The sequence below is a fragment of the Microtus pennsylvanicus genome, chromosome 7 (assembly GCF_037038515.1).
Source record: "Microtus pennsylvanicus isolate mMicPen1 chromosome 7, mMicPen1.hap1, whole genome shotgun sequence".
Taxonomy (NCBI): Eukaryota; Metazoa; Chordata; class Mammalia; order Rodentia; family Cricetidae; genus Microtus; species Microtus pennsylvanicus.
The window spans coordinates 53,753,573-53,780,061 of record NC_134585.1 but is presented as its reverse complement, the minus strand read 5'-3'; the positions used below and the strand labels follow the sequence as shown (position 1 = coordinate 53,780,061).

Below are 26,489 nucleotides of genomic sequence, written 5' to 3'. Positions count from 1 at the left end.
GTATAATACAAATTATTAGGGGGGCTAGAGAGATGGCTCAGTGGTTAAGAGCACTGGCTGTCCTTCCAGAGGTTCTGAGTTCAATTCCCAGCAACCACATGGTGGCTCACAACCATCTGTAATGAGATCTGGCGTTCTCTTCTCGCCTTCAGGCACACATGCAGACAGAATACTGTATACATAATACGTAAATCTTAAAAATATATATACCATAAGGATTTTCATGACAGGGTTTCAACATGTACCTCTGGCTGTCCTGTCCTGGAACTCACTTTCAAAACACAGATAGCCCAACCTCACAGAGATCTTCCTGCCTCTGCCCACCAAATGTTGAGATTTAAGGCATGAACTACCATGCTCAGCTAACTTTTTCTTTTTAAAAGATTTTTGGGGCCGGAGAAATGGCTCAGCGGTTAAGAGCACTGACTGCTCTTCTAGAGGACCCGGGTTCAATTCCCAGCACCCACATGGCAGCTCACAACTGTCTGAAAATCCAGTTCCAGGGGATCTGACACCTTCACACCAATGCACATAAAATAAAGATAAATAAATCATAAAAATTTAAAAAAAAAAGATTTTTATTCTCACTGGGTGGTGGTGGCACATGTCTTTAATCCCAGCACTCTGGAGACAGAGACAGCTGGATCTCTGGGAGTTCAAGGCCAGCTTGGTCTACAAGAGCTAGTTCTATCTAGGACAGGTTCCAAAGCTACAGGGAAACCCTGCCTCAAAAAAAAAAAAACAGAAAAATAATTATTTTTATTCATGTAAATATGTGTGTCTGCATGAGTGCATGCCACTTGTGTACAGGTATCAGTGGAGGCCAAAGGTTATGGGGTCCTTTGGAGTTGGGATTACAGTTATGGGATGTCATGTAAGTGCTGGGAACCAGACAGGTCCTCAGCACTCTTTCCTGATGAACCATCTCTCAAACTCCAAGATTAATTTTCAAATGCCTTCTGAAAAATTAAAGGTGGGAAAGGCGTTTGTCCACTCTTTTCTGTGGTGTAGGAGGTCCTTCTGTTTGTGTGTTGCTTTCATTGGTTAATCAATAAAGAAACTGCTTGGCCTGATAGGGCAGAACTTAGGGAGGCAGAGAAGACAGAACTGAATTCTGGGAGGAAGAAGCAGAGTCAGAGAGAGAGAGAGAGAGAGAGAGAGAGAGAGAGAGAGAGAGAGAGAGAGAGAGAACGAGCGAGCGCAAGATAGCACCGCCATGGAGCTGCCAGGTCGGACATGCTCAATCTTTCCCAGTAAGCCATGACCCTCGTGGTGACATGCAGATTAATAGAAATGGGTTAAATCAAGATGTGAGAGTTAGCCAATAAGAGGCTAGAGCTAATGGCCAAGCAATGTTTTAATTAATACAGTTACTGTGTGATTATTTCAGGTGTACGCTAGCTGGGCAGCCGGGACGAAAAGCGCCCTCTCCTCTTCCTGTAACATTTCTGCAGAAGCAAAACCCACTGAGAACAAAACACCACATCGCACCTTGACAATACCTACTGCAGCCAACCCACAGCAAAAGGAACCAGGACCAAAGGAACACCCTGACTTATCAGGACTTTATAGACTTGTCAAAAATCTAAAAAGGTTTTGTGGTTGTTGTTTATTGATTATGTGTATGGGTACCAAGTGTGTGTCTGGTTCTTAAGAAGGCCAGAAGAGGGCATGAGAGCCTCTGGGACTTGATTTACAGACGACTGTGAGATACAACGTGGGGTGCTAGGAATCAAATACCATCTAGAGTTTTAATAACAAATTTTAAACTGCAGCTTTATGCTTCTTAGGTTTTGCAGACAAGGTCTCACTATGTACCCCTAGCTAACCTGAAACTCACTAGTATACCAAGCTGGCTTGGAACGTGGGAGATCTGCTTCCCTCTGCTTTCCGTGTAATGGGAATAAAGGAGTGTGTCACCATGCCTGGCTCTTATGCTATTTTAAAAGAATGCTTTTATTTTGAAAGAAATTTACATATAATCTCATTGAGCTGAATATCTGAGAAAATGGTTTAATTTTTCTGACATTTCCTAGAAATTTTGCTCTTAAGATGGCCTTTCCTGCCAGGCAATGGTGGTGCACGCCTTTAATCCCAGCACTTTGGATGCAGAGAGGCAGGTGGATCTTAGTGAGTTAGAGGCCAGTCTGGTCTACAAAGCAAGTTCCAGGACAGACAGATCTCTTACACAGAAAAAAACCTTGTCTTGAAACTCCCCATTTCAAAAAAAAGAAAAAGGCCTTTCTTTTTGCGAAACCATACACTCTCATATCCTCATGGAAAGTCATTTTCACAAAAACAACAAATAAACACCCCAAAACAAAAAAACATTACATTCAGGTCAAATACAGGACATCTGCTGTACCCAGCGCATAGGTCTGCAATCCCAGCTACTCAGGGGGCAAAGGAAAGGATCACAAACTCATGGCCTGCTTGGATGGTAAGTAGGGTCAAGGACATCCTTGGCAACTTAGCAAGAACTTCACTCAAAACAAAAGGCAAGAGTGTGGTAAAGGTACAGCTTCACAGCAGAGTGCTTGCTCAGAATATAAGCAGGGTGTAAGTTCTAGCCTGGGAAGAGAGGACCTTGCGGGGAAGAATCCATACCATTTGCTGGTACTTGTTTACATTTTCCTGAAGTGTGCTGAGCAGAAAGCTGAAGATTCTTTCCATGTTCTGCGTTAATGTTTGTTGAATATCCCTTCTTCTTTGAGTGGGAAGTGTCTGAAAGGTCACTACATCCTCTGCCAACCGCAAAAGGATAAACATCACTAACTCCCTCTGCGTTTCCTAGGCCAACAGAAACAAGCTAGTTAATCAAAAGCACTTTATTGTGTACATATGCTAACAGATGACCTGCTATTGATAAACCGTGAACACGAATACAAAGCAAACTCAACGACTGCTCTAACCATGAGCACACACAGCCAGCACGCACGCTCCATACCCCTTGTCTGGAGAGAGTGTCCAGTTCCAACAGCAGGTCAGGCCAGTGCTGTGGCCATTCTCGTTTGATCATCTCTACCATAATTCTGGACAGAACATCTTTAATGTGGTTCTCCTCTTCCAGAATACTCAACGTTCCCTGAAAGAAAGACATTATGAAGACAGTAAGACTAAACTCTAGGCATAAAAACTCAGAGCCCTTGGACTTCGAATGTGACCCAGTTGGTACAGTATTTGCTGGATCCTGGCTTTAATCCCCAACAGGACATAAACTGAGTGTGGTGGCACACATCTATAATCTCACATATGGGCAGTGGAGGAGGATCAGAAAGTCAAGTCACCCTCTGAGCCAGTGAGACAGCTCAACAAGTAAACAAGCTTTCTGTGTAAGCGCGATGATTTGGGTTCACTCAAGAAACCCATGGCAGAAGGAAAGAACTGACTTCTCAAAGTTGTCCCTTAACCTCCATCAATGTCTGTGCTGCGTATACGCTTGAGTGTGCACACACAGTGACAGAATAGTGTCATTCTCTAAAACATATCAACTTTGTGCCCAGCCTGATCCACATGAAACTGTGCCTCAAAAGAAGGGGTGAGAGGTGTGTGTCAGTGAGGAAAGGTGCTGTGTCCAAGGCTGACAAGCTCAGTCCCATCCCCATAACCCATATGGTAAAAGGAAAGAACTGATCCCCTCTAGTTGTCCTGACTCCCAACGCACGCCATAGTACTCATGCCACACCCAACCCTCCACAGAGACGAATGGAACTGAAAGAATATTCTCCTCTAAACCTAAACCTGTTCTCCACCTATGAATCACTTGTCTTGTGTTCTCAGCAATCCATGTTCCCACGTAAAATATAAACGACAGTTTCAACAGCTAAGTGGCTGTCAGAGTCAGGAAAACACTGCTGCTCTTATTCACAAATGGAAGAGGCTTTCGTATTGCTTCATGGTTTTGAAGATCACAGGGGATGCAGAAGTAAGATGTGCACTGGGAAACTGACAGACTGCAAGGGCATCGAGGAGTGCTGTAACACCAGTAGTTCCAACATTGAAGATTAACTGTCACTGTCTCCCAAGAATTTAAACGTTAAAACTGATAATTCACCACTGCTAGCCTCCACAGGACTAGTAAATTACAAGTCGTAACTAGTTAAACTAATCTAATTTTGTAAAACATCTTTTCCCAATTAGAAGTAGAGAAGGTCAGGTTGGTAGTACTTGTCTGTAATCCCAGTACACAGGAGGGCCAAAAATTTAAGTTTATTCTCAGCTATATAGCAAGACTGAAGTCTCATGGACTTCATGAGAACCTATCTCAAAAACCCCTACTAACTACACATGTATCCCCCTATTAATACACTCTTATAAAAGAAAGGATGGGCATGGTGGCTGATGCCTGCAGTCCCAGAATGCAAGAGGCTGAAGGCAGGTGGAGGCCAATATGGGACACAGAATGAAGTCCTAGTTCAAAAAAAAAAAGAAAGGCTAGCCAGACACGGTACAGTACCTCCGGAACCCCAGTACTTGGAAGGCAGGGGAAGGAGGATAGTTTGAAACCACTCAGAACATAGTGAAACTAACTAAATTAAATAAATAAAAAGGCCACCAATTTATAGTATGTTTGAAGTCTTATTAATGACTGAGACAAATCCACTCTCTATGGTTTCATCACATGGCTCACAGTAGTTAAGCTTTGATATAAAGGAAAAAAGATTCAAAGTGAATGGTGTTGTAATCAACTAATTTACATCTAAGAATCTTATCTATTTATTTTGAGGCAGGATCACTGTAGACCGGTCTGGCCTTGAACTCTGAGAGCTGCCCACTTCTGCCTCCCCAGTGCTGGGATAAAAGGTGTGTGACCATATCCGGCTACATCTAAGAATCATATTCATTCATTTGCTGAGATGTTTAATCTCCTCTGCTCTGTCTTTAAGGTCATGTGGATGTCTGGGAACACAAGCCTCCCAATAACCCTTTGCTCACATTTACGAGCAGCTCCATGACACTGTTCTTCAGATAAACCTTCTCCAATCGTGACATGCTGTTCCAGCGAAACCTGACCACCAAAACAAAATCAACAAAACCATGTTAGAAGACTTTTCTTCATAAGAGAATATCTGTTTCCTGCTTTACATTTTGTAAGAAGTTTCATTAAGAAATTATACTTGCTGTGCTATGGTGGTGCACGCCTTTAATCCCAGCATTCGGGACGCAGAGGCAGGTGGATCTCTGTGAGTCTGAAGTCAGCCTGGTCTACAGAGATTTTCAGGACAGCCAGAGCTGTTACAGAGAAACCCTGTCTTAAAAACAAAAAAAACAAAAAAAAAAAACTACTTTTGGTCAGGTATGGTGGTTGTCACCTTTTATCCCAGCATTAGGGAGGTAGCAGCAGGTGGATCTATGATTTCAAGGCCAGGTTGGTCTACACAGTGAATTCCAGGACAGTCAAGGTGTCATAGAGAGACTCTGTCTCAAGAAATCAAAAACTCATGCTCCCCACCCCCAAACACACTTTCTAGGATGGAGAGGTGTCTCAGTGATTAAGAAGATCTGAGTTTGGTTCCCAGCACCTATGCTGGGCAGCACACAAACACCTGTAAGCTCCATGATGATCACATACCATTATGTGCACTCTACCTTCACTCACAAGCACATACCCATACAAATGCACATTAATTAAAAATAATAAATTCTTGCTGGGTGGTGGTGGTGGTGCACACTTTTAATACCAGTACTTGGAAGGCTGAGGCAGGTGGATTTTAGTGAGTTCAAGGTCAGCCTGGTCTACAAAATGAGTTCCAGGACAGCCAGAACTGTTACACAGAAAAACTGTCTCAAAAAACAAAACAAAACAAAAACTCTTAAAAACATCCTTGGTGCTGGAAAGATGGCTCAGCAGTTAAGAGTACTTGCTACTTTTGCAGAGGATTTGAGTTTGGGTGCCAGCACCCACATGGCAGCTCATCACCATCTGTAACTCCAGTTCCAGGGGATGAAATATGCTCTTCTGGCCTCTGTGAGCACCAGGCATGCACACGGTGCACATATATACAGGCAGGCAAAACACTTATAAACATAAAATAATTAGGTTGACCTATTTAAAAATTCTACTTTTGATTCTGTGCTCCTCAGAGAATGAACAAAAGTCCATTTTAAACAAGTAACACAGAGTCTCGAGGAGCTTTGTAAATGCTTTTGTGCATTAACCAGCATTTACATGAGATTTATGCCACAAACCAGCTTTTCTCCTTGATTCTGTTGAGAGCTCAAAGACAAATTCCATCTAGCATCTACAGTGTCAATGCTTTTCAAAAAAAAAGTTCTTTTGGCTGGGTGTTGGTGGCACATGCACGCCTTTAATCGCAGCACTTGGAAGGCAGAGGCAGGTGGATCTCTGAGTGCAAGGACAGGTTCCAAAGCTACACAGAGAAACCCTAAGGGGTGTGTGCGTGTGTGTGCTCTGTTTCTTTTTTAAATTTTGGTTTCTTGATACAAAGTTTCACTCTATAGCTCACTATACTGGAACTATGTAGCCTATGTGAGCCTGAACTTGTGGCAATATTCCTGCTTCAGTTTCTCTGTGCATGGCCAATGTGAGCCACTATCCCTGGCTTGTTGAATGCTTAGCGTGTATAACAACACATTTACAGAGATGTCTTAACTGAACAAGAAGTAAAAACCCTGAGTTCTGTTCTCTCCTAGCCATTGGAAAAGCACCTGTGGAGGACATGAAAGGATTAAAGAGTTGCTCTCTTCAGCAGACTGTAGTGGCCAAGAGCTCCTTACTTGACAACATGTTCCAGGATCTGAAGGCCAAAATGTCTGACGATGGCAATCTGTGTTATTTCAGCCAACCTCAAGCCACACGGAACACAGATAGGGCACTTTTCTTTAAACTCTTCACAAAACTGAAAGAAGAAAAGTTATTATTTCCATGGGGAAACATGAGAAAATGCATCTCAAGAAAATTCCAACCTTAGCTGATCGCGTGCATCTTCACTGGGAACTGAACCTTCCGTGTGGCAGGCAAGCACGCCATCTCTAAACTAGATCCTCAGCTTTCTCTGTTTGATAAGTGTATGCAGTATATTTAAGTGTGTGCATGTGTATGTAGCTGAGCAAGCAAATGAAAGCCAGAAACTGAACCTGAATGTCTTCTCTCTTGGCTAGACTGGCTAGCCAGCAAACTCAGGGATCTGCTAGTCTCTTCCACAGCTATGCTTGGATGCCAGCACCCAGCAGCTACAATAGCACTTCACCCTCTAAGCAGTTTGTTCACTTCTTGAGAAAGGGTCTCTCGAAATTGCCTGGGCTGATCTTTAACTTTTGAATTTCCCGCCTTAGTCTCCTGAGTACTGAGGATTATAGGCCTGCCTTTTCCACTGTATTTTAAGTTGCAAGATCTAGATTAGTATTACTAATGATCCACTTTCACAGTAATCATGTTAACACTAAAAAGAAAGTGGCCCTAAAAGAAGGAAAAAACGTTAGAGATATACCCATAGAGGGGGAATGGCAACCCCTGGGATTAGCTTTAAAAATTGTGGGTGACAGGAAAAGACAGTAAACAAACACATCTGTGCATCTGCGTTTCGATCACAGGCCTATTCGGGATCTCTGTAGTATTCTATTTCTGTGCCTATGTAAAACTCTTCACAATAAAAACAAAACAAAACAAAACAAAAAAACAAACACACAGCTGTTTGATTCCAAACCCTGTACCACATACACCTATATATTGTTGCTCACTCTAATGAGGAAGAAGCTCTGTTGCAGGTTCCCAAATAGCAAAAGTTGAGATAGACCTTGGGGCAGCACCTGGGACTCAAGAAAACTATTTCCAGGAAAGCAAAGTGCCCTTGTGAAAATGCAAAGCCAGTGGTAAGGCTCATCTTTGCGCAAAAATAGCAGAAGAATATCTCACTCCTATAAACAGTGGAGGAGTGTTAACGAATCAGCGAGAGATGCCCAAGACTAGAAAGAAAGTCATGTAAGACCGTAAGAAAAAGGGATACTCGGGGGTTTGAAATCACCACAAGTCTGGAATGGATCGGCAATGCAATGAGGATGGCACTGGGGACAGAATTTGCACGTGCGCTCCTAGAACGCCAGGCAATGTGGGGCTTGCCCGGGCGTCAGAACGAGCGCAGCCTGCTGTGGTGGAGATCCGTGGGGAGGTCAAGAGTGAAAAAAAGTGAGCAGTGGGCAGAAAGGCTACTGCGAAGTGGCTGGGGAATGCGCAGCACTTAGGGACAGGCGCGCAAGCGAAGAGAAGACCCAAACGAGAAGGGGTGAGGCGGCCAGCGCGACCAGAAGCCACTGTACCAACTGCGAGTGGGAGGTCCAATGGCCGCAGAGGCGGGAGACAAAATGAGCTTGGAAAGGCCGCCGGGGAAAACTGGGATGGGGGTCTCGGGGCAGGCCCAGGGCGCCAGGACCCCAGCTACCTTGAGGGCTTCCAGCCGGTAGCGCTGAGTGGAGCTGGGGTCCATCATGACCGTCACCGCTTTCACTAGCTCCTCGCACAGCGCGTTCACTTGCTCCATATCCATGGCTAGAGCCGGAAACACCACCGCCGACCCGGGAGCACGAGGCGCACACGGCTCCCCTGGCCGGACCACACGTTGATAACCAGGCCGCGGCGGGCTGGGGGTGGGGAACCGGAGGAGGAGGGTGAGCAGCAGAGGCAGGAGCTGGGACGAACACAGCGCTGCGCACGCGCCAGACCCGCCACCGCGCATGCGCGCACGGAAGTGGCGGCTCATTGAGTCGGCCCTGAGTGGGCGGGGCGCGGGAACGGAAGTTTGGCGATGCGCAGGCGCATCAACCGTCCTTCGCTGCGCGCGCGGAGCTGAACTCTATCTCTTCTGGGTTTGCTGTGGGACGCAAACTTTCAGGCTGCGCAGGCTCTTTGCTTGGCGGGATCCTAGGGATACCGGCTCGATTCTCCGTCGACACGGGCAGCCGGTCTCTCGGAACCCACTGACCTGCTCCTGGGAAGGGGACGAGATTGTGTAGACGCCGTCATTTTCCCTCCAGGGGACTCAGCCCGGAGCCCGTAGCACTGCTCTTGGCAGTTTTGACAGGTGCCCGCCGCCGAGGGTAAGGACGTTAAAACTCGGGGTTCGGAATCGCTGTTTCGGATTGCTTCCGTTGCCTTGGCTGTTGGTTTTTCTTGGATAACTGGGGGTATACTTGGCCGAAGTGGAAACCTGCTTCAGTGGCGAGAAGGCCCTGGAATTGTCTCTAAGGAGTGTTGTCTTGTTGAAAGGATTATTTACTTGTAACTTAAACCTTCCTCTCCACCGGTACATATTTTCTTGTGCGTGTTCCTACGCTCCAGATGTGTTTTGTACAGAAGGGAGTAAACCAAAATGTTTTAAAACGCATCCCACTACGCCTCTGGAGGCTGAGACAGTAGAATTGCTTCGGGTTTGAGGACAGCCTGAGCCACAGCGTGAGATTCTGCTTCAGAAAAAAAAAAAAGGAAAAAAGCCAAACCTAAATTAACATAATCCTTTCGGAAGCAAAGTTTCGGCAGTGCGCTGATTTTACACTGATACAGACATTAGTACGAAAGAAACACGTATAAGGTGTTTTTTCTACTTAGTTTATGTTTATGCTTGCTGCCCTTAAATCACGGATTCTTGTTTCACATCTGATATCGATATCGAATGTAGCACTTCCCTGTATTGGCAGCACATTTGCCATTTTCTGGCTTTATCTGTTCCAGTATTACAGAAAAACTTCTTCAAAACAAAGGCATGCCTGACTTGCATAGGTGAGTGATTAGATGGATTTGAAAGGAGTTAAGGCCTCGAACATTCCGATCTTTAATTATTTATTTATTATCTTTACATTAATACTGCAGCTTATTTTTAAGGTGAATGCTCATTTGAAAAAGAAAAATTCAAGTTACGGTTAGGTACTCACTCATCTGTATAGCCTGTTTCTTGTATTTAAATCATGAATTTCCTGTGTTCTTGTGAAAGTGTTAGTTATGATAGGCCATTGGTATGCAAAGCTGCTGTGTAGTGTAAGTGCCTCGAGCACTTACATGATGTACAGCGGTTAGCAGAGCAAGTTTTGAGGCCAATTTGGGCTATGTGACATTCTGTCTTTTAAAAATAAGTAAGTACAGGGGGATAGAAAAAAATAAAGTAACCACTTCTCATAACAACAAAGGAATTGCACAAATAGAAAATCACTGAGCCCCACAAAGTAGTTGTAAGAGGTAGGAGCCTCACAAGGTAGGAGCTGTTGAGAGTTTGCAGAGAAACAGGGTATTTATGTAGTATTAGATTATTCTCTCTCTCTTTCTCTCTCTCTCTCTCTCTCTCTCTCTCTCTCTCTCTCTCTCTCTGTATGTATGTGTGTGTGTTCTTGGAACAAAGTTCTTTCTACATAGCTCAGGTTGATCATGAACTTAAAATCATCTTGCCTTAGCCACTTGAGTGCTAGAATTACAGAAGCATGCCACTATTCTCTATATCCAAAATTTTTAAAAATTATTTCAAAATAAACAGTTTTACCTGATGATAGTTGCAGTGGCAAACACCTTTAGTCCTAGCAGAGGCAGTTGGATCTCTGTGACTTTGAAGCAAACCTGGTCTTTATAGGGAGTTACAGGGTAGCCAGAGCTACACAGTGAGACCCTGTCTCATGCCCCTTCCAATTTTGCATGAATGCTATGATATTTTAGATAGATAGATATAGTCCTCAGGAAGATTGATTCCAGAATACTCTTCCTGAAGCCTGCAGGATACCCAGACTGCAGATGCTTGGGTCTCTTACATAAAATGTCATGTGTAGTGTTTGCATATGACCTATGCCATTGTATATATAGACACACACACATACAGAGTCACTTGCTAAGGTTCAAAGTTGTAGTCTTGAGAATGCTAGGAAAGAGCTCTAACAGTGAGAAACATCCCACCCCACCCTCTCACAAATAGTTCAAATCCTAATACCTAGCACAATATAAATAGATAATCTGTATCTCATAGAGAATGATGGGAAGTATCCATATACAGTCATTGTGCATGCTTTTCCTTGAATGTTTTCAATCTGAGGTTGATTGATATACAACATTTTCTTCTTTTTTTTTTTCCCTAAATTTACAGTTAGGGTTTATCTATCAACTAGATTACCCTTTTGCCCTCTCTACCTAGTGTACTTTGTGGGTTTTTGGTCTGAGTAGTTTTAATGTTCATTTTCCTATGAATTATGATACTGAGTCCATTGTTAGGCACTGTGGTGGTTTGAGTGACAGTGACTGTTCCACCCCCATAGACTCATATGTTTGAATGCTTGGTCTTTAGGTAGTGGAACTGTTTGGACAGAGTTAGAGGTATGACCTTGTTAGAGGGGCTGCGTAAGTGAAAATTCCCTGTCCCAGCAGCCACTTCACAAATAACTACTCAGTCTTAATTATAAATGCTCAATGAATAGCTCAGGCTTGTTGCTAGGTAACTCTTACATTTAAATTAACCCATATTTCTTATCCATGCTTTGCACCATGCCTCTTGACTTGTTACCTCATTTTCTGCACAACCTGCTTCCTCGGCTTCTGGCTGGAGTCTACTCTGACTCCAGAGTCATCTGTTTCTGGTTGTCCCACCTATGCTTTCTGCCTCACTACCAGCCTGTCAGCTTTTTATTAGCCATTGAGAGGCATATATATTCACAGTGTAGGGAGGATTATTCCACAGCAGAGCTGTGCCACTGGGGGTGGGCTTTGAGGTTTCAAAAGCCCACAGTAGGCCCAGTCACTTCTCTCTGCCTATAGATCAGGATGTAACACTTTCCAGCTACCGCTCCAGCCCCATGCCTGTCTGCTTCCTGCCATGATGACCGTGGACTAACCCTCTGTAACCAAGCACCCAATTAAATGCTCTCTTTTATAAGTGTCCCTTCACACAACAGAACAGTAATAAGACAGGCAACTTTGTCTATTTATGAAATGTCTGTTACTGAGAATGAGTAGCCAGGTGTTCTGATGCATGCTTGTAATCCCACCACTTGGGAAATAAAGGCAGGAGAATCTGAGCCCCCTGAAACTGTATTTAAAGCTTTATGTATTACCTTTATAAAATTGTATTACTTATTCTCACGTCAACAGTAAGGAAATGCCTTCCATTCTTCTTAGTTCCCATGCTCCTATTCATGCTGTGGTTCATCAGTTAGAATGTGGAAATACAGTTGTTACTGTTGTTTTGAGAAAGGATCTCACTGTGTAGACCTGAAGATCCATCAAGGGCCATGAGAGGTATAGCAAGATGACTAGTATTCCACAGACTGACCTACCAGATGGGTCATAGGGAGCCACACCTGGAAAGGCTGTGGAGTTACTGGCTGTGGAAATTGGCTGGTCCTCTCTGTAATTTCTCTTATGAGTCACTTCATCTCTTCCCTAGGAATAGCTTTACTGTTTCCCACTATTTTTTTTTGTTTTGTTTTTCGAGACAGGGTTTCTCTGTGGCTTTGGAGCCTGTCCTGGAACTAGCTCTGTAGACCAGGCTGGTCTCGAACTCACAGAGATCCGCCTGCCTCTGCCTCCCGAGTGCTGGGATTAAAGGCGTGCGCCACCATCGCCCGGCCTGTTTCCCACTATTTATCTCATCTACTGGGCTCATATATCTGTGGCTAGCCTGGAAGAGGACTTTTCATTACTGTATAATTTTGATATATAGAATATATACTGGGTGCCCTGAATTCTCCCACAGTCAACTTGGGAAAGCAACCTCAGTTTACCCCTATTCTGCTCTTTACTGCATCGAGTAAAGGATGGTTCCTGCCTTGCTCATGGCTTTACTGATTACAAACGTTTAGCTCTTCACTTAGTCATTTAAGAATATATTGTAGCACATGGATCCCCCTCCCTAGCTTCTCTCTCTTAATTAACCTCCTTCCCCCTTAAGAGTTCACAGAGGCTTTCACAGACCACTCCCACTTTGAGCCAAAAAGTAAGCTGACTGCTACAGCTTTGTGTAAAAATTCTTATCTGTAGTGGTATTTTATTTATGTTTTAATAAATAAGCTTGCCTGAAGATCAGAGGGTAAAACTAAGCCACTAGAGGCCAGGCAATGATGTCACACACCTTTAATCCCAGTACTGAGGAGTCACATGCTTTCAATCCCAGCACTAAAGGAGTATAAAACGGGAGATGACAGGGCTCAGGGCTCAGTCTGCAGTCGCCCAGCCTTGGTAGAGGTGAGGCTTCTCTAGTGGCTTGACTGTTTTGCTTTTCTGATCTTCAGCTTGAACCCCAATATCTGTCTCTGTGTTTTTATTTTATTTTATTTATTTTATTTGTGCCTTTAATGACCCTGAAGGAATTCCAGCCCTGTACCGTGCTATTGCCAGAGAATTGTTGATTGTGTCTATATGTGTATATAAGCTAGGCGAAACTTTTGCAGCAGGACAGAAGAATAAATGGGACGTGATAAGATGTGTGTGAGCTGATTCATTTCCTTTACTCTCATTCCTATAGCCAGTTCCCTCACTTGCTGTAGCATTCCTTTTGGATCCTGAGAGGTTTAGGGGCTGGTACCCCAATAAACCTCAATAAAGATCTATATGCCCCTGCCTCCTGAGTGCTGAGATCAAAGATGTGCACCTACCACACATGGTAGACATATAATAGGGGTCTTTTGTTGTGTTTTTGTATTTTAGATTAATTATTTTCTATTTCTGAATGTCTTCCAGAATAAATGGCTGCTGGGCAGGATCGAGTGGTTGCTCTTGTGGATATGGATTGTTTTTTTGTCCAGGTGGAACAGCGGCAAAATCCTCACTTGAGGAATAAACCTTGTGCAGTTGTACAGTACAAATCATGGAAAGGTGGTGGGTATGTATAATTGATGGTGTCGTGTGTGTGTGTGTGTGTGTGTGTGTGTGTGTGTGTGTACATGTTCACATGCATCAGATTCAGCTAGGCTGACTGGTCAGCAAATCTAGAGAGCCACCTGTTTCTACTCTCACAGACCTGGAATTAAAGGCATGTACTACTGCACCCAGCTTTTTCTGTGGGTCCTAGGGATCCCAACTTAGGTCTACTTACTTGCATGGCAGACACTTTACTGAGACTGAGCCATCTTTCCAGCCCCTCTTAGTATTTAAAAAAAAAACCTATGAGACTGAGCCATCTTTCCAGCCCCTCTTAGTATTTAAAAAAAAAACAAAAAACTATGTGTGTGTTTTGTCCACTTCTGTGTCTGTGTACCACCTGCATACAGTACCCACAGAGGGCAAAATAGGGTGTCAGATCCCCTGGGACTGGAGTTACTGATGAGCCATCATTTGGGTGCTGGGAATCAAGCCCAGGTAAAAAGAGCAAGCAGTGCTCTTAATACTTCACCATCACCCCAGACCCCACTCTTATTTTAGTCTTTGGAAACTCAATGATTCTATTCTAGGTCTTATTTTTGAGGTTTCTGAACTGCTGTGTCTGCAATTGAATAATAGCATCTGTGGTCACAAAGTTTCTAATTTTATGTGTTTACAGCCTACTTCTGTTAACGTTTGTTGTTTGAGATCATGTAATACTTTTGGTTTTGTTTCCTTTTCTCTCCCTAACTTTAGAATTATTGCAGTGAGTTATGAAGCTCGTGCATTTGGGGTCACTAGAAACATGTGGGCAGATGATGCTAAGAAGCTATGTCCAGATCTTCTACTGGCACAAGTTCGTGAGTCCCGTGGGAAAGCTAACCTCACCAAGTAAGCAAAAAACATTGTAAAGGAACATAGAGGACTTAGGCAGTGTTTTGTGGATATGGGAGTGTGGCCTGTGATAGAGTGGTTGCCTAGCATTTATTCAATCCTAGGTTTAATACCAAGGGGCCACTTAAAAAAAAAAGCTACAGGTGATACTTGTTATGCTAGCTTGTTGTTCCCTGCAGTGTACTCAATCAATTGTAGTTCAAACAAATATGAAATGTTTTTCTGTCGACATCCTGTGTCTATGAGTTAAATATTTTATGTGTACTTCAGTAATAATTTTATTACTGCTTTTAAGTTCTTGTCTTTAAGGAACCACTTATTATCTTCCTTGTTTAAAAATCAGTCATGGGGAGATGAAAGATGGCTCAGTGGTTAAGAGGAGGTACTGTTCTCAGAGAGGACCTGAGTTTGTTTCCCAGAACCTACATTGGGCCTTGTTGATGGTGAATGACCCTTCTTATTGCCACCTTCTTTGTGGGAGCCATTTTCCTGACCCCAAGTTGGAAAGGATGGGGGGCACTTTATTTGCCTAGTTTTTTAAAAAAAATTATTTATTTTTATTTAATGTGCATTGGTGTTTTATCTGCATGTATGTCTGTGTGAGGGTGTCAGATACCCTGGAACTGGAGTTATAGACAGTTTTGAGCTGCCATGTGGGTGCAGGGAATTGAAACAAAGAACAGCCAGTGCTCTTAACTGCTTAGCTACCTCTCCAACCCCTGCCTTTTTTCTTCTTCAGTTGATTTTGTCTCTTCAAACTTGAAGGTTTGCCCTAGAATGAGAGACGTGTATAGAGGTAGATACAAGTTCCAGTCATTATAATGGTCCTGCTTTAGTCAGTGTTCTGTTGCTGTGAAGAGACACCAGGACCATGACAGCTCTTATAGAAAGAAAACATTTCATTGTGGCTTGCTTAGACTCTCAGGGGTTTATTAGTCTTTTATTTTCATGCAGAGAGTATGGCAGCACACAGGCAGACAGGGCAGCTCAGAGTTCTTTTTAATTATTATTGTTTTTATTGAGCTATATATTTTCCTCCGCTCTCCTCCCTTCCTATCCCCTCCCCTTCTACCTTCTCCCATAATCCCCATGCTCCTAATTTACTCAGGAGATCTTGTTTTTTTCTACTTCCCGTGTACATTAGATTTATGTATGGCTCTCCTAAGGTCCTCGTTGTTGTCTAGGTTCTCTGGGATTGTGAATTGTAGGCTGGTTTTCTTTGTTTTATGTATAAAAGTCACTTATGAGTGAGTACATATGATAATTGTCTTTCTGGGTCTCAGTTACCTCACTCAATATGGTGTTTTCTAGATCCATCCATTTGCCTGCAAATTTCAAGATGTCATTGTGTTTTTCTGCTCTGTAGTACTCAATTGTGTAAATGTACCACATTTTCCTTATCCATTCTTTGGTCGAGGAGCACTTAGGTTGTTTCCAGGTTCTAGCTATGACAAGTAATGCTGCTATGAACATACTTGAGCACATGTTTTTGTGGTAGGATTGAGCATCCTTTGGGTATATACCCAAAAGTGGTATTGCTGGGTCTTGAGGTAGGTTGTGTCCTAATTTTCTGAGAAATAGCCATGCAGGTATCCAAAGCAGCTGTACCAGTTTGTACTCCCACCAGCAATGCAGGAGTGTTCCCTTTACCCCACATCCTCTTCAGCATAAGTTGTCATCAGTGTTTTTGGTCTTGGCATTCTTACAGGTGTAAGATGAAATCTCAGAGTTGTTTTGATTTGCATTTTTCTGATGGCTAAGGATGTTGAACATTTCCTTAAGTGTCTTTCAGCCATTTGAGATTCCTCTGTTGAGAGTTTTCTGTTTAAGTCTCTACCCTATTTTTGTATTGGATTATTTGTTTTTTTTTTAATATTATTATGTATACAATATTCTGTCTGTGTGTATGCCTGCAGGCCAGAAGAGGGCACCAGACCCCTCTACAGATGGTTGTGAGCCACCATGTGGTTGCTGGGAATTGAACTCAGGACCTTTGGAAGAGCAGGCAATGCTCTTAACCTCTGAGCCATCTCTCCAGCCCCTTATTTGTTCTTTTGATGACTAATTTTTTGAGTCCATGTGGTTGCTGGGAATTGAACTCAGGACCTTTGGAAGAGCAGGCAATGCTCTTAACCTCTGAGCCATCTCTCCAGCCCCTTATTTGTTCTTTTGATGACTAATTTTTTGAGTTCTTTGTATATTTTGGAGATCAGCTGTGTGTCTGATGTGGGTTGGTGAAGCTATTTTCCCGTTTTGTAGGCTGCTGTTTTGTCTTGTTGACTGTGTCCTTTGCTTTACAGAAACTTCTCAGTTTCAGGAGGTCCCATTTATTAATTGTTTCTCTCAGTGTCTGTAGTACTGGGGTTATATTTAGGAAGTGGTCTCCTGTGCCAATGCGATCAAGTGTCCTTCCCACTTTGTCTTCTATGAGGTTCAGTGTAGCTGGCAGCTCTGAGTTCTACATCCAGATCCAAAAGCAGCAGGAAGAGGCAGAGACACTAGGTCTGGCCTGAGCATTTGAAACCCCAAAGCCCACCTGCAGTACAAGCATTTTCTCAGTTGAGTTTTTCTTTTCCCATATGACCTTAGCTTGTGTCAAGTTGACAAAAGGCTATCCATGTCTTAGATAGATCTATAAGATGGTATTCCCCAAAAGAAGGTGACCTCCCTGCCCAAATGTATCACCACATTCTAGGCACTTGTCTTCATAATTTGAATGATAGCATGTCCAGAGCGATTGGCTTACACTAGCTAAACACCATTGACTGAAACTGAAGTCCATAGTCAGTTTGTTAATTTGTAGTGAGAGTGTAGAAAGATCTGTTGTGCTGAGTGCCATGTTCTGCATAAGTTGTCTTGTTTGAAGATAGACTCTGAAGCAAAAGATATTTTGGTTGTATGTAAATAGCAAAGGGATAAGTGAATATAGTTGTAGTGATGCCGAGCGGCGGGCCTGCTTTTCATCCCACCCGGCTCCCGCAGGGCTAGCTTTACACCCAAAATAACAACACACAAATTGTATTCTTTTAAACACTGCCTGGCCCATTAGCTCTAGCTCTTACTGGAAAACTCTCACACCTTGATTAACCCATTTCTATTAATGTGTGTAGCACCACGAGGTGGTGACTTACTGGGAAGATTCTAACCTATGTCCTTCTTGAGCCGGAGCTTCATCGTGTCTTCCTCACTGCCTTCTTCCTCCCAGCATTCTGTTCTGTCTACTCCACCCACCTATGTTCTGACCTATCAGGCCAAGCAGTTTCTTTATTAATTAACCAATGAAAGCAACAGATAGATAGAAGACCCACCTACATCATATAGTAGAATGTTTCATGGTGCAAGGCATTTCTTTTCCTTTTAGAGAGGTCTTTTTTTGTTTGTTTGTTTGTTTGTTTTTTTTTTGTTTGTTTGTTTTTCGAGACAGGGTTTCTCTGTGGCTTTGGAGCCTGTCCTGGAACTAGCTCTATAGACCAGGCTGGTTTCGAACTCACAGAGATCCTCCTGCCTCTGCCTCCCGAGTGCTGGGATTAAAGGCGTGCACCACCATCGCCCGGCTAGAGAGGTCCTTAACGCATGAGTATGTTCAGGGTCTGTATGCTTTTTAACTTGGCATAATGCTAGCACTGCATGAAAAGGTTTTCCTAGGATTCTTCCTTTTTCTTGTTTCTATTGTTTGTCTACCTAGCCATTGTTTCCTTCAGTTGAGTAATTAATACATCTTTATTAAGCCACTTGTCACTTGCTTATGGATTTTTTTTTTTTGAGACAGAGTTTCTGTGTAGTCCTGGCTGTCCTGAAACTCATTGTGTAGACCAGGCTGGCCTCCCAATTCAGAGATCTCTCTGCCTCTGCCTGTGCCTCCCATGTGCTGGGATTACAGGCATGTATTCTTGTTCATTATGGAAAGAACAACATGGGGCTGACAGTCTCAAGGTTGTATTCATTTATGGCCTGCATGTATGATCCTTATACTTAGGTACCGGGAAGCTAGTGTTGAAGTCATGGAGATTATGTCTCAGTTTGCTGTGATTGAACGTGCCAGCATCGATGAGGCTTATATAGACCTAACCAGTGCTGTGCAAGAAAGACTTGAAAAGTTACAAGGTCAGCTTATCTCAGCAGACTTGTTACCCAGCACTTACATTGAAGGGTTGCCCCGAGGCCCTACAGTAGAAGAGACTATCCAGAAAGGTACTTGTATCACATTACTTCTGCTTCCTGCTTTTGGAACCTGCTTTGCCTGGTTATGCTGATTTTTTTTTTTAGAATGATACTTAAATTGTTGCCTGTATGTATCACAAAAACTCGCATGAAAGGATATACAATTTTTCTTTATCTTTCCAGGAATATGCATGATGAGAAGCTGTGAAATTTGTTTGAAAGTAAATATCTCTTTAGCTATATAACCACGTCAGTTTAGTGTTATCAACAGAAGGTAGAAGGCTGACTGCTTCCTTCATCTGTAGATTAATTCATAGTGTTGAACCCAGGTCCTCTGGAAGAGCAGTCAGTGCTCTAACTGCTGAGCCATCTCTCCAGCCCCAGAATGAACTTTTTAAATGGAGAACCTTTTTAAAAGTAGGGGTTGACCAATTTAAAATTTTTTCTCAAGAGAAAGGGTCTTCCTCTGTAGCCCAGGCTGCCTCAAATTCTCCACACCATTCTCCCCCCGCCCCCCCAGCCATTGTAGTTACTAGGATTACAAGCATATACTACCACACCCAATCACACATAAATCTTTTAGGTTGCAAGTTTTGTGAGAGATATCTGCAATTTAAACAGGAAGATAAGGTTGATAGATTGATAATATTAGTAGTTGAGAGTGTTTAAATTATGGGCATTATATGGTGAGTTTTGAGTTTGAGGCTTTTATTTTGTTTTACACTAGAGACAAACACAGGACCTCCAGTGTACTAGCAAGTGCTTGTCCTCAAGTATACTCTCAAACCAAGTGGGAAGAGTTGAGGTGGATGTCTTACTTTTCTATTGCTGTGCAGATGCCATGATCAGGGCAACTTATAGAAAGAGTTTATTGGGCTTACAGTTTCAGTTGGGGAGTCCTTGACCGTCATGGGGAACATGGCATAAGTCAGATAGTCATAGTGCTGGAACAGTCGCTGAGAACTTAATTGTTGGACAACAACCTTGAGAGAGAGAGAGAGAGAGAGAGAGAGAGAGAGAGAGAGAGAGAGAGAGAGAGAGAGAGAGAGAGAACGCTAACCAGAAATGTCATGGGCTTTTTAAAAAAACCTCAAAGCCTATCCCCAGGGACATGCCTCTTCCAACAAGACTATACCTTCTAATTCTTTTCAAACATTTTGTACCAGCCGAGGACCAAGTATTCAAATATATGAGCTTCCAGGACACCATTCTCATTCAAAGCACCACAGCAAGTGAAGGCACTTACTGATGCCTGATGACCTGAGTTCAGCCCCTAGAACCTGCACTGTGAATGGAAAGCACTTACTCCTGCAAGTTGTTCTCTGATCTCCACATGTGTGCTTTGGTGCATACCCCATTCCCCAACTTACAAAATAAATACATCTTAATTTGTTTTTAAATTAAAGAGATGGCTCAGTGGTCAGGAGCACACACTGCTCTTGTAGAAGACCCACATTTGGTTCCCAACACCCACATCAGACAGTTTACAACCACCTGTAACTCCAGGAATTTGATGCTCTCTTCTGAGAACACCTGCACTCACATGCACACTCATACAAAAACACACAAGTGTACACATAATTAAAAACAAATACTTTTTTTAAAGAGTTAGGGTAGTGTAAGTAAGAAACAAAAGGTGAGTAAAGCAGGAATAGTTATACTGTTGTGGGAAATAATTTTGAAGTGGGCTCTGTTGACTGACTGCACAGTGGAAAATGGGTGGGGGTGGAGTTAATTCTAAACTTTTATTAAGAATAGAGTGTAGACTGGGCGGTGGTGACGCACACCTTTAATCCCAGTACTTGGGAGGCAGGGGCAGGCAGATCTCTGTGAGTTCAAGACCAGGCTGGTCTACAAGAACAAGTTCCAGGACAGCCAGGGCTGTTACACAGAGAAACCCTGCCTCGTTTAAAAAAAAAAAAGGATAGAGTATAACCCAGCAGTGATGGTGTATGCCTTTAATCCCAGGCAGATGGATCTCAGAGTTCAAGGTCAGCCTTTTCTACAGAGTGAGTTCCAGGACTATCAAGGATACACAGAAATGTAAAGAAGAAAATTTGAGGGAACATGCTTTTAAATCATAGTTGCTAGACTGGGAGTATAGATCAATGGTAGCATGTTTGAAGTATGGATTCTAGCCTCAGCACTGCAAAAATCAATAAATCATTATTCATGAATGATTATTAACATAAAAAATATTTGTTACACATTATTACTATAAGTTTTAACCTAAGCTGAAACTAAGCTGCAGCAATTGGTATGTTTGAATATGATTGGTTTCATAAATGTATGTATCTAGGGCTGGCGAGATGTTTCCGCAGATAAAAGGGCAGCAGCCAAACCTAACAACCTGGGTTTGATCCCTTTGACTACGTGAGCTGAAGAGACAGATGGCTTAGTAGTTAAAAGCACTTGCTGCTCCTCTAGAGGGCCCAGATTTGGTTCCCAACATTCACATTGTGAGACAACCACCTTCAACTCTGGCTCCAAAGGATCCCAGATCTTCTTCTGGCTCCCAGAGGTGCCCACACACATGGTATACACGGACACACAAAATACGGTTTGAAGTAAAACTATGTGTCTAAAGTACTTGAACTCAAGCCATTGTTGCATTGAATGGCAAATACAGTTATGTGCTACTTAATGTCAGGCTCTGGGAAATGTGTTGGTGATTTCATCATTGTGCAAATATCATGTACTTGGAGAAAGCTAGATCATATAGCCTACTATACATTAAGTTCTAAAGCCATATACCATGATATATGTAGTCTTCCCTTGAGAAAATGTTACGTGATTCATGACTGAAAAATTTTAAAATGTCTAAATGTAATCTCAACTTTTTTCAGAGGAAAATCGAAAACAAGGCTTACTTGAGTGGCTTGGTTCTCTTCAGATTGGTGATACCACCTCTCCAGACCTACACTTGACCGTGGGAGCAGTGATTGTGGAAGAAATGAGAGCAACCATAGAGAGGAAGACTGGTTTTCAGTGTTCAGCTGGAATTTCACACAATAAGGTGAATGCTTACTGTAGACTTCAAAGAGGAAGTACAGCAAGGATGAATGTTAGTGGATATTAAAATGCATGTGGAGAGCCTGATGATGTAGCCCATGTCTGCACCTCCACCACTTGGGAGGTGCAAGCAGGAAAATCAAGAGTTCTACAGTTCCAGGCCAGTCTACTCTATGTAAGACTTTGACTCAAAAAAAAAACTTAAAAAAAAATAGAAAATAAAAAATGAGGGACAGGAGAGGGGACTCAGTGGTTGAGAGCACTGGCTGTTCTGTAGAGGACATGGATTCAATTCCCACCATCCACATGGTAGTTCTCAACCGTCTGTAAATATAGTTCTAGGGACCCAACACGTCTTCTGTCATGCTGTAAGACATGAATGCAGGCAAAACACCTAGACACATAAAATAAATTTTCTTAATTGTTTGGAGTTTTGGGACTGGTGAGATGGTTCGGTGGGTAAAGGCACTTGCCACCAAGTTTAACGACCTGAGTTGTACCTAGAATACACATGGTGGAAGACGAGAACCAGGTTGTTCTTTGACCTCCATATGTGCAATGCCCCTCAAAATTGTAATTTTTAAAAAACTTAGATAAAATAAAATTCATATTGAGATTCAAATAAAAGCTTAAGTAATGACATTAATTGACATTACATAAGTACTTTCCTAAACAGCAGCCTAAAATCTGACCAAAAAAGAAATTATTTTCTTAATGTCTGAACCATCTGTATAGAAAAGCTGAGACATGAGCTGGAGAGATGGCACAGCGATTAAAATACTGGCTGTTTTTCCAGAGAGGACCTTGGTTCAATTCCCAGCACCCTCGTGGCAACTTATAGCTGTCTGTAACTCCAATTCCAAGGGATCCAACACCCTCACACAGACATACATGCAGGCAAAACACCAATGCACATAAAAGTAAACTTATATTATTATTATTTTTTTTTAAAAAAGCAAGGTAGTTGGATATCTGTGAGTTTAAGGCCAGTCTGGTCTACAAATTGAGTTCCAGGACAGCTAGAGCTGTTACATAGAGAAAGAGAAACTCTGTCACGAAAAGAAAAAGAAAAAAAGCTGAGGCTTTGAAAATTTATATATTAGCCTATTTCTTTTATTTTCACTTGCTGTATATTTTGTTGTTGTTGTTTCATCCTATATATTTTGACTTTTTGACGCAGGGTCTCATGTAGCTCAGGTTAGCCTTGAACTTCTTGTGTACCAAAGACAACGTTGATCCTCCTGTCTCTACTTCCCAAGTCCTGGGATTACAGGCATCTGCTACTACTTTTAGCTCTGTTGTTTCCTTATATGGAATTGCCTGGATATTTTATGCGTTTATCTGTTCCTTGTCCATATATGTATATGGGTGTGAGTTTGACATGTGTTTGTGATGTGTGCATGTGTGTCATACTCTGTCATTCTCTGCTGGACTTCTTTTAGGCAGGGTCTCTTTCTGAACCTACAACTGCATTTATTTGGAGGAGAGTGGGCTATCCTAGCAGCCAACAAGTTCCAGAGATGTTTCTGCTCTTCCCCTCCAGTGCTGGGGTTGCAGGTGTGTGCAGGATTATGCACAGATTGATTCATAGTTGCAGGCTTGAGCAGTTGGGACAATAAGCAAAAGGTGGCAGTAAAATTTTACTTTGGACCACTATTTTGTTTCACTTTGTTTTTTTGTTTCTCCAGACAGGTATTCTCTGTGTAACAGTCCTGACTGTCATAGAACTCGCTTTGTAGACCAGACTGGCCTCGAACTCACAAAGATCCACCTGCCTCTGCCTCCCAGGTGCTTGGATTAAAGGCATGCACCACTACTGCCTGGCTGGACCACTATTTTTAAAATAGGAAAAACAGATAATTCTCAAAAATCCAGGAGCAGAATAATTCATTTATAAGTAGCTGTGACTGAAGTGCAGTGAGACTCTGAGACTTCAGACCCTCTAAGCAGGCTCAGTCATTGAGCAGTAGCTGGCCAGCTTGTTGCCACCTGCTTCTCCCTCTAATAGAAGGAAAGTTGCTAAGCTGCCCACAAGAAATTTTGGGGTTTTTTAGCCATATGAAAGGAAGGGAAACAATATTCCTAATGTAATATAGATTATACTAAATGTTGCCTAGTTGAAGTTACTAAGGATTCTTACCAATAGCTGATCATGGTGGTGCACATTTTGTATGTGTTATTGTTGTTTTAATTCATATATTATTGATTGCTTGATTTTTAAAGACAGGGTTTCTCTGTAGCTTTGGAGCCTGTCCTGGAACTCAGAGACCTCCCTGCCTCTGCCTCCCAAGTGCTGGGATTAAAGGCATGGGTCATCACCGCCTGACCTTATCTATATACATCCAGCACAGCCTCCCCCCATTCTCCCCCTCAGACCTTCTTCATCCCCCCCTCCCACTCCCAATGCCCTCTTCTTTCATCTCTAGGAAAGCACAAGGCTCCCAGGAGAATTAATAAAACATGGCATATCAAGTTTCAGTAAGGCTAAGCACCGCCCCATGTGTTAAGAATGGGCAAGGCATCCTAGTATGAGAAGGGTCCTGAAAGCCAGTAAGAGTTGGAGACAGCACCCGTTACCACTGTTAGGAGTTCCATAAGACAACCAAGCTACACAACTGTAACATATATGCAGAGGGCCTAGGACATTCTCATGCAGGCTCCTCCCTGGTTGTCATTTAAGTCTCTCTGAGCCTTTACGTGTTGTCCTTGACCCCTCTGGCTCTATACTCCTTTCTTCTTGGTAAGATTCTCAAGCTCCACCTAATGTTTGGCTGTGGGTCTCTGCTTCTGCCTCTGTCAGTTGCTGATGGCACCTCTCTGATGACAACTGAGTCAGGCACCGATGTGCTCACAGGAGATGACCAGTTCAGGCTACTTATCTGTTCTTGCTAGGAGTATAAGCTGGGGTTCTCCCCCATAGACTCCTGGGAGATTCCTCTGCACCAGGCTTCCATCTGACCACCAAAATGGCAGTCCCCCTCAGCGCTCTCCCCCTCCATGCATCCCGCCCACGTGATTGCTCAAGGAACCATCCTCATCTGCCCTCAGTCACTCACCAAATCTCTTCTATTTCCCCCTCCAGGGAGATATGGGTCTCCCCTCATGAACCCTCCTTGTTACCTAGTCTCTCTGGGTCTGTGAGTTGTAGCATAGTTATTTATTTTAGAGCTAATTCCACTTAGGAGTGAGTATATACCATATTTGTCATTCTCAGTCTGGATTACCTCACTCGGGATGATTTTATCAAGTTCCCTCCATTTGCCTGCAGATTTTCTGGTGCTCTTAACAGCTGAGTAATCCTCCATTATGTAAATATACCACATTTTCATTATCCATTTCTCAGTTGACGGACATCTAGGTTGTTTCCAGGTTCTGGCTATTACAAATAAAGCTGCTATGAACATAGTTGAGCAAATGTCCTTGTGGTATGATTGAGCATCCTTTGGGTATATGCCCAAGAGTTGTGTAACTGGGTCTTGTGGTAGGTTGATTCCCAGTTATCTGAGAAACTATCACACTGACTTCCAAAGTGGGTCCAAATTTACACTCCCACCAGCAATGGAGGAATGTTCCCCAGGTGGTGCACACTTTTAATTTTTAATTTTTTAATTTTTTGATTTTTTTTTTCCATTTGGGAGGCAGAGGTGAGTGGATCTTTGAATTCTAGGCCAGCCTTGTCTAGTGAGTTCCAGGACAGCCAGAGCCTGCCTTATAATAGAGAGACTGTGTATTAGTCAGGGTTCTCTAGAGCAGTGGTTCTGAATCTGTGGGTTGCAACCCCTTTGGGTGCTGAAAGACCCTTTCACAGGGGTCAGAAATCAGATATTCTGCATGTCAGATATTTACATAATGATTCATAACTAGCAAATTACAGTTATTAAATAGCAACAAAAATAATTTTATGGTTGGGGGGTCACCACAACATGAGGAACTGTATTAAATGGTTGCAGTGTTAGGAAGGTTGAGAACCACTTCTCTAGAGGAACAGAACTTACAGAATGAAAATATATATATATGTATATATATGTGTGTGTGTGTGTATATATATATATATATTAGATTTATTAATGGCTTACAGGCTGTGGACCAGCTTGTCTAACAATGGTGTCTACTAATGAAAGGTCCAAGAATCTAGTAGTTGTTCAGTCTGTGAGGCTAGATGTCTCAGTTGGTCTTCAATATATGCCAGGATCCAAAAGAAATAGGCTCTAATGCCAGTGAAGGAATGGACTTGCCAGCAAGAGTAAGCTTCCTTCTTCCATGTTCTTTAAATGTAGGCTACATGTAGAAGGTATGTCACAGATTAAAGGTGGAACTTCCTACCTCAACTGATTACAACTGGGTCTTGCCAGGTGGTGTTGCATACCTTAGTTAATCCCAGCACTATGGAGGCAGAGGCAGGCCAACCTCTGAGTTCAGGGCCACCCTGGTTTATAGAGTGAGTTCCAGGACAGCCAAGACTACACAGAAAAACCCTGACTTGAGGGGGAGAAAGGTCTTCCCACGTCAAATTATTTAGTAAAGTACAGGAAAAATTCTTTACAGGTATACCCAGCCACTTTGGTTTTAGTTAATCCAGATGTAGACAAGTTGACAACCAAGAATAGCCATCTCAGACCATGCTGCAAAGAAAGAAAAAAAA

At 42.8% G+C, this 26,489-nt stretch overlaps 2 protein-coding genes across 5 annotated transcripts in view; one reads left to right on the top strand and one right to left on the bottom strand.

Moving 5' to 3' along the window:
- Xpo5 (exportin 5) overlaps positions 1-8,676 on the bottom strand; it is a 38,872-nt gene extending 30,196 nt beyond the window's left edge. Inside the window, exons 1-5 of the mRNA XM_075980740.1 lie at positions 8,400-8,676; positions 6,739-6,860; positions 4,936-5,008; positions 2,948-3,085; positions 2,608-2,790 (exon numbers count right to left, since the gene is read on the bottom strand). Of these exons, the coding sequence (XP_075836855.1) occupies positions 2,608-2,790; positions 2,948-3,085; positions 4,936-5,008; positions 6,739-6,860; positions 8,400-8,504 (621 nt within the window). The 5' untranslated portion in view covers positions 8,505-8,676. The remainder of the gene's footprint in view (positions 1-2,607; positions 2,791-2,947; positions 3,086-4,935; positions 5,009-6,738; positions 6,861-8,399) is intronic.
- Positions 8,677-8,784: 108 nt separating this feature from the next.
- Positions 8,785-26,489, top strand: part of Polh (DNA polymerase eta) — a 36,208-nt gene continuing 18,503 nt past the window's right edge. The window contains exons 1-5 of one of the 4 annotated variants that reach the window (XM_075980736.1): positions 8,785-9,054; positions 13,661-13,802; positions 14,537-14,671; positions 18,651-18,865; positions 21,682-21,851. In XM_075980736.1, the coding sequence (XP_075836851.1) occupies positions 13,666-13,802; positions 14,537-14,671; positions 18,651-18,865; positions 21,682-21,851 (657 nt within the window). In that variant the 5' untranslated portion in view covers positions 8,785-9,054; positions 13,661-13,665. Of the gene's footprint in view, positions 9,055-13,660; positions 13,803-14,536; positions 14,672-18,650; positions 18,866-21,681; positions 21,852-26,489 lie in introns of those variants that run through there. The other 3 variants (XM_075980737.1, XM_075980738.1, XM_075980739.1) reach the window with 3 other exon arrangements.